This window comes from Acyrthosiphon pisum, chromosome X (assembly GCF_005508785.2).
Source record: "Acyrthosiphon pisum isolate AL4f chromosome X, pea_aphid_22Mar2018_4r6ur, whole genome shotgun sequence".
NCBI lineage: Eukaryota > Metazoa > Arthropoda > Insecta > Hemiptera > Aphididae > Acyrthosiphon > Acyrthosiphon pisum.
The window spans coordinates 67,717,094-67,725,105 of NC_042493.1; the positions used below are offsets into that span (position 1 = coordinate 67,717,094).

An 8,012-nucleotide genomic window follows, 5' to 3' on the forward strand; every position below is an offset into this window, starting at 1 on the left:
AACAAAAACATCACGGTATCGAATCCCCTTAAAAAACGTATTTTGTAGAGTGCTGACCAAGATCAGGATAAGCACGGTCCTGGGGCCCATATTTATCCTCAAAATGTTAATTTTTTTAATGTGTTCAAAACCGTTTTAAAAAAATGAAATAATTTTAGTATGTAGTACCTAATAAAAAATAAAAAATGTTCTTAATTTTATACCACGAAAAATTACCTACTAAATTATAATAAATATAAAATTTATATTCTTATAATTTATAACAATATGATGAAGCTTATAAAATGGGAGTTGTGGATTAAAGATATACTTTAATATCTATATCTTTAATCGTGGTTGTGACTTGTGAATTACGTTGTACCTGTTCAAAATTATACATTTACAATTATATACAGCCATAACAATTTAGTGATACAATTTTTATGAAGTTAAAGTGGAAAGGAGGCCCACTAAGTGTATGGTGTTCCGGGGCCTAATGCCCCAATTTATCCGTAATCTGGGCTAGGTGCTGATCATTATGTGTGGTATTCTAATAACGAAAAAAATAATGTGTTAAAACTTATAGCGGCTTGATCGGGGAGGAGTGGTACGATTTTTTCTATAAAAGTTATACAAATAATGTTTTATTGTATAATAATAAAACAGGCGTAGGTATTCTTAGAAATGTCAAATGATTAATCTGATTTGAAAATCCATAATAACGATTGACGAGGTACTTTTGCACAATATTGCGTCTTAAATATAAATAAGAAAAAAGGGTAATAGCCAATAGGTACCAATTAAGTTTTTCCCTTAGGTACATTTGAAATTCCGAATTGTGTCCCAAGTTCAGAGAGACTTAATATCACTATATTAGACAACTGACAAGCATAAAACGTGTTCCTATAGGTATTTGTACAATAGGCACCTACTTGTAATTATTATTGCACATTTGCACGATCATGTCATTAGGACTTAATTTAAATGAGAACAATTTTTTAAATATAAATGACAGACGTTTAATCAAAACAAATTAGCAGATTTGAATTCATAAAAATTGGTATAAATGTTGTACGGAACAATAAGGTACCTGCGACCTGCCTTCTTAAAACAATATAATAACATAAAGGTAAGACATTATTACATTAATAAATTATTTTATTAATTTGTTAAGTTATAGTCTATAGTTAGTAACAAATTTTTAGTAGTATTTATTAATAAATGGGTTGGCCTTGTTATTAAGCATTTATGCCGCCGATAATCTGAAAATAAATAACTATACCTACCTACAGATGAGGTTATTCAAAAGCTTATAGCATTCATAAAAGAAAATAATATTTTGTAAGTAAGTATTTCAAATTTCAAAATGGCGTTTTACCATATTATGTTATTCATTTTTAATTATTATTGAATAAAGTAGCCAGTGGGTCACCAAAAGTTTAATTTTCCATAATATTATTATCCTCCCTTCACGACAATCGCGTTGTATACGTTATATACATAATTTTTATAAATATACGTCCGTGTAACATAGTAACTCTTATCATTATCATTTTTTCAATGATTTTATTTTATTTTATCATAGATTTTATTAAAGCAGTTTAATACGATAACACTATTACACTATAATATAAAATTACTATATATCTGCCTATAATATAATAATTAATAATATAACAGCAACTCAATTACCAAACAAAACAAAACGTTTCAAAATTGTTTTTCTTCCTTTTTGACGATTGTGCATTTGTGTAGATATCTAACTAATTAATAATTATGACAGGAGAATCGCCGACTAATACGAATATCGCTGAAACAACCAACACCCGAGTCAAAAATTGTATATTTTGTGACTTAATTGCTGCCAATGATCCAAATACTATTCTTGAGCCTCGAGTAAGAATTGTTTTCATTTATTTTTATGTTTTCATGAAATTATATTATAGCTACCTACCTATTATTGTATATATTGTCTATCCTAAATGGTAAACGGTTACTTTGTACGGTCCATTGTTTAAAATGCTTAACGCGGACACTTTGTACTACTATATACATAAAGTATATATTATAAATATAAGTTATATACCTAAGTTAATAATACTATCTATTATATATGCCAAATTGTGTTAAAAATTTTATAAATATTATTTGGTAAATCTGGGGAAACATGGGTACATATAGATCGATAATAGTTAATTAATTAAGTAAATTAAATATTTAAAAGCGAATTATTTTAAAATTGATTTATTAAACCCTCAATAAATATTAATCTATAATTATGCATGTGCACTTTATATCTGAGCTTGACACCAGGTATTATATCAACATTTTATTTTTTTGTCATTTTGACATATTTCCATATTACACTATAATACATGTAGTTTTTAAAGATTTTTTTCAGTATTATATTTTATTTTTCATTTTTACATATTTATATTGTAGACATTTTTAATTTACTTTAAAACTGAAATATAATACAATTTATTAAGATTTATTGGTAATCATATTATTGATTGTTTGTTTATTTTGATTATTATTAGTATACAATAGCTATACCAAATTACTACTCATTTTTAATTTTTCTATTTTAATAATTGACATTATATATACTTACTACTTAGGTATATAACTTATATTTATAATATATACTTTATGTATATAATAGTACAAAGTGTCCGCGTTCTTTAATGTACCTTTTTACCCAACCGTACAAAGTGTCCGCGTTTCGCACTTTTAATCCTTGACCGTACAAAGTGACCTAGAACCATTCTAAATTAGATGAATAGCAATAAATATAAATAAGTATTTTAGATAATACTAACTTGCAATAATTGATGATCACCGACCAGTGATGGATTGGATTAGAGTAATTAAATATACTTAAGTAAATTTATTTGATTACTAATGTACTAAACTACTAATTTGCCATTTTTCAAAAACTATGAGTTGATCAGGCAGTCAGGTCTCATAATAATATGTCTGTTTAACATTCACTAGATTACAATCCAAAAGCTTTTGATGAATACTTATTAAATTACATTTTTTATGAAATGAAAAATGTTACAGAGCGATCAATTTGTAATCATTAAAGATATTAAGCCAGTGGCTACTCACCATTTCTTAGTGTTGTGTGACAAACATATAAAAAGTGCAAAAAGTTTACAGCCTAATGAACAGGATTGTAATTTACGTAAGTAGACAAATATTAATCTATATTAATTACCTACTTTGTTTAATTTACATAATATTTTTGTGTATTCACATTAGTCAAGAGCATGGTTGCAGCTGCGAAACAAATATTATTAAACAATGGTTGTGATTTGAATGACACAAGGTATACAAAATCATATGTTACATTAATTATAATGTATTCATTTTTTATGCTTTGTTGTTTTATTAGAATGGGTTTTCATTGGCCTCCATTTTATTCAATAGGACATATGCATCTTCACGCCATCAGTCCTGCTAGTTCGATGTCTGTTTTCAATCGTTTGGTTGCATTCAATCCAAGTTTCAGTTATGTTTTTGTCGATGTAATTAAATAATTTAAAAAATAATAATTTTTTTTATTTCTTTTATCAAAATGTATATTTATATTAACAGGTAGATTATGTGCTAAAACGTATTGGTTGCAAAGACAAAAATGAAACAGAAAATCCACCTTCAGTCACATAAAGCAAAGTGTGATATATATTTTATATGTATATATTTACAACATATGCACTATGTGTTATTTTTGATATATTAGTATTTTTATTCATTAGGTATTATTGTATTATTAATTTATTTATTATTACTAGAGTTAGGATGTTGATGACCTAAAAAACACACAAAAATGCCCTAAAAAAATGCAAAAAAGCCCTAAAAAAGTGCAAAAATGCCCTAAAAACTTCAAAAAATAACCTTAAAAATTATCTAAAAAACTAATTAAGTGAGTGAAAAAACTTATTTATAAATAATAATTTTTATTAGAGATATGGGTATATTGTGGATATATACCCCACAATAATAATATTAAAATTATTTTTTACTAATAGTCCAAATCCAAAGTTACATTTTAAATAAATTAAATTTGTTTCCAAACTTGGGTGTAATCTATAATTTGTGAAAAATGCCCCACATTGTATAAAAAGTACAAAAAATGCCCTTAAAGATGAAAAAATGACTTAAAAATGTTGAAAAATGATGTTAAAAAACAAAAAAAAATGCATTTATAGCTAAATATTAAAAAAAAATGCAAAATAAAATAAGAATATTCTGCATCAAGGGAGCATGAAACAAATTTTTAGCTAGGATAGCATTGTACAGAATAAAAGGAAAAAAAATGCAAGTCATCAACATCCTAACTCTAATTATTACATATTATAATATTATTGTTATTATTAAGAGGACTCTGAATCCGCATGTGTTGCCTCTGTCTTACAAGCGTACAACATTACGCTACAACATTATTATTTATTGGAAAATTCTACGTTCACAATAGTACATTTTACTCTTTAATTTCTAAAACTAAATTGAAATGGCATATACAGGTAAGATTATTATCTATTAGCATCTCATAGGATTTTTATTATATTTTAATTTTAAAGCAACTTATGAATGTTTTAAAATTATAAATTGTTTATACATCTTAAAATACTTATAACTCTCTTTAAAATTAAAATATAATAAAAGCCTGTAAGATGCCCTACATAATAATCTTACATTTTAATTTTATGAGAAGTTATTTCACTCTAGTTTTAAGAAATTATATTATAATACAATTTGCCATGTTGTATGATTGTAAGGGACACTACATGTGGGTTCGGTGTCCTCTTAATATGTGGTATGATTTTATTCATAATAAATTATTAGTTTTTATATTTTTGATATTCAATAGTTATTCTCTAGCCCATATTAAATTACCTAATAATTTTTTATCATACAATTTTATATTAAAATAATGCTCCTTTATGTTTGGAAAAATACTTGGAGTTGTTTTATAAATTGTCGTCGTCACGCAAGAAGTGATCAAGTGAACATGTTTATAATTTTATTTTTGAGTTTATATAGGTCACATCTTAATTTTTGTCTTTTTTTTCACTGTAGCATCTATATTTTGATATAGGTAATCACTAATCATGCTCAAAACGATCAAATTAAAAAATTAAATAATTATGAATTAATATAAATTTTAAAATAAAATTATAATAACTTTCTCTTGATTACTTAAGACATGATAATTGTATTTTCTCATGTAAGTTTGATGAACTTGATAGAATAAACATAATTAATTAATGATAATTAAATATAATTTTGTTTAAGTCTTAATATATCAAAGTATTAAGTTCTTAATTTATTTGACAGCATTTTCTGACTGGTGGAGACCAGCAGACAGCAGTTTATAGCAAATATAAAATGCTCCTACCCTGTTGTTTTATAAATATAAATAGGTTAAAGTGGTTATTCATAAATATAATAATTATTTAACTTATTTTCTAATCCCGAAGTTTCAAAAATATCATAAACTACATAATAATTTATAATAATAGTTTCAGAAATAAAATATTCTTTTGACCAAGTTATTTGCAAATTGTTGTTACTTATAGAAATCAAACAATTTTATTGTTAGTTTTCCTCCTATGAGTAAGATTAAAAAGATTATGGAAAAACAGCAATATTTATGCAACACCAATTTTTGGCAAAATTAATATTGTGATTTTGTATTAATTCATAACAAATAACCAGAAAATTATAAAATTGTTTTAATTTATAAATTGATTATCAATGACTATTACTGTATTAGTGTTTGTTTCTTATTATTCATGTTCCTCGGCAGTCTTATAAAAGATACTTTTTAAAAGTATTCTAGTACAGGTACAGATAATATTATTTTGAAAAGTATTTAAAATGCGTATTTGAATACTCAGTAAAGAAGTATTTGAGTAAAAACACAAATACTTTAAAAAATAAGTATTTATAGATGCTTTCAAATACTTTCAAATTGTTTACAAAATATTTTTTTAACTTTATACATTGTAATTTGTAACCAATTTTCAAGTTTTATATTCATTTTATTGAGCATTTTACATTGCATCAATTGTTGTAACTATTTATTAATACTCATCTGCTTTCTTTGTAAAAGTATTTGAATTTTAAGTTTAGTATAATTCACAGTTAAAAAAAAAAATATGTTATTATATTATATTCTCATTTTTAAAAATTTTTTTTATATTAAATGCATAAAGTTAAAATTAAAAATATATAAGCTAAAATAAAATAAGTATTTGAGTACTTAAGAAGTATTGGAATTTGGAATTCTTTTACTAAGTATCTTACAAGACACCGCAGCTGAATTTGGTTTAAAAGAGGGATCTGCTGACTACAATGTTTTGCTAAATTAAACATTAAAGAATAAACAAATCAGAAAAAATCAAACATTTTCAGGTTTAAATTGTACCCTTAAGTGCAAGTACATTTTGGAAATAATGAAAACTAATTTTATGAATTAAAACTCTTCTACAGAAATAGATCACTTTAAGCCAAAATGTTTATTAAATAGGAACACGTACATTAATATTTACCTTGAAATATAAGAAAAATAATATTTCTTAACAAATTTAATATCTATAATACTTTTTTATAATAAAAATTCAATACTTGATAATTTTAAAATTGTGTAATATACTTATTATTTATAAGCATAACTATCTTAAAAAATAAATGTAATTTTCAAATAATTAATATAGCAGTATGAGAATTATAATATATATTCATCCTAAAAACCAAAACCCTCTAAAACTAATAATTTTATTGAACTAAAGATACATTTTTAATATATTTTACAAAAATATTAAATATAGCTGGTACTGTGTATTATAAAAAACATTAAAAACATAAAACAATTTAGAACTATTTGGTTAGTTAGATGTATAATAGTTCAATTTAAATTTACAACCCAAGGCATTGGCTCTTAATTGTTGGAGGGTCAAAATTAAATTATAATTTTCTGACCCATTTAAACTATAAGTTTGCCTCACAATATTTTTTCACGGGTGGACAGGGGAAACTGCCCCCCCCCCCCTCATGACACCCCCAAATTTCGCTTGTGATCCAAGGTGAGGCTTAGATAATTAATCTAGTTAGCATTTTATAAAATAATATAATTATAACAATTTACAATTACTTTGACATTTAAAAAAATTGACACATTTTAAAATCTAAATGATTAATTCATAAATAGTTAATATTGAATTAAATATATTTAGATTTATTTAAATTTTATGCTAATAATATGTTCTTATTGTAGTCAAACCTAACAGCGTTGCCATTTGTATAAAGTATAATATTATACTTAATATTATTATATACTTAGCATTAATTGTCAGTTTAACAAATAATTTTAGTATTAATCAACATTATGGAATGATACTAATATTAAGATTTAACAGACAAATTATAATTTATCTATAATATTATATAAATAGCCAAAAGGTACAATGAAAAGATCCAATTACAGTACCTTTGTCCTCGAGGAAAACAACACTTGTAGTTTCTAGTTGAAGACAGATCAAGGTATTATTTATTTTAACTTATCGTGTTCTACCAATTCAGTAGAAAATAATAATTAAAATTTAAAATCATACATTTTGTTTTTTAAACCAATGTGACAAAGCTTATATAATTATTAATTAAAATTCATATAGTTGTGATTTATGCAATCAAAGGTTTTCATTTATATCTGAAGACTTTGGATCTCTGAAACAATGATCTGCGTTATCAAAAAAGCTTACAATTATTGCTGTTGCTGTACATCTTAGATCAGTATATGGTCTAAGCTGTAAATCTTAATTTGAACATAAAAAAAAATACAAGAAATGACATGAAATACAACATTTGATACCAGGAACTCATGAGCTATCTATTCTCAATATTTCAACCCTTTGAGTTTATAAAATCTTATTATATTTAAGATACTGAATTTTAACTTCATTTACAGAAGTTTTAAAATCTACCTGTTTGAAACCACTTGAAAAAATAAAAACAAAATAATA

General features: G+C 24.4%; 1 protein-coding gene across 2 annotated transcripts; it reads left to right on the plus strand.

Moving 5' to 3' along the window:
- Window positions 1-1,615: 1,615 nt before the first annotated feature.
- On the plus strand, window positions 1,616-4,289 carry LOC100159202 (histidine triad protein 4-like). 2 transcript variants are annotated; one of them, XM_016807527.2, is made up of 5 exons: window positions 1,616-1,875; window positions 3,046-3,169; window positions 3,247-3,313; window positions 3,380-3,495; window positions 3,583-3,646. In XM_016807527.2, the coding sequence occupies exons 1-5, from the start codon at window positions 1,756-1,758 to the stop codon at window positions 3,624-3,626; spliced, it is 471 nt and encodes a 156-aa protein (XP_016663016.1). In that variant the 5' UTR covers window positions 1,616-1,755; the 3' UTR covers window positions 3,627-3,646.
- The last annotated feature ends 3,723 nt before the right edge of the window (window positions 4,290-8,012 follow it).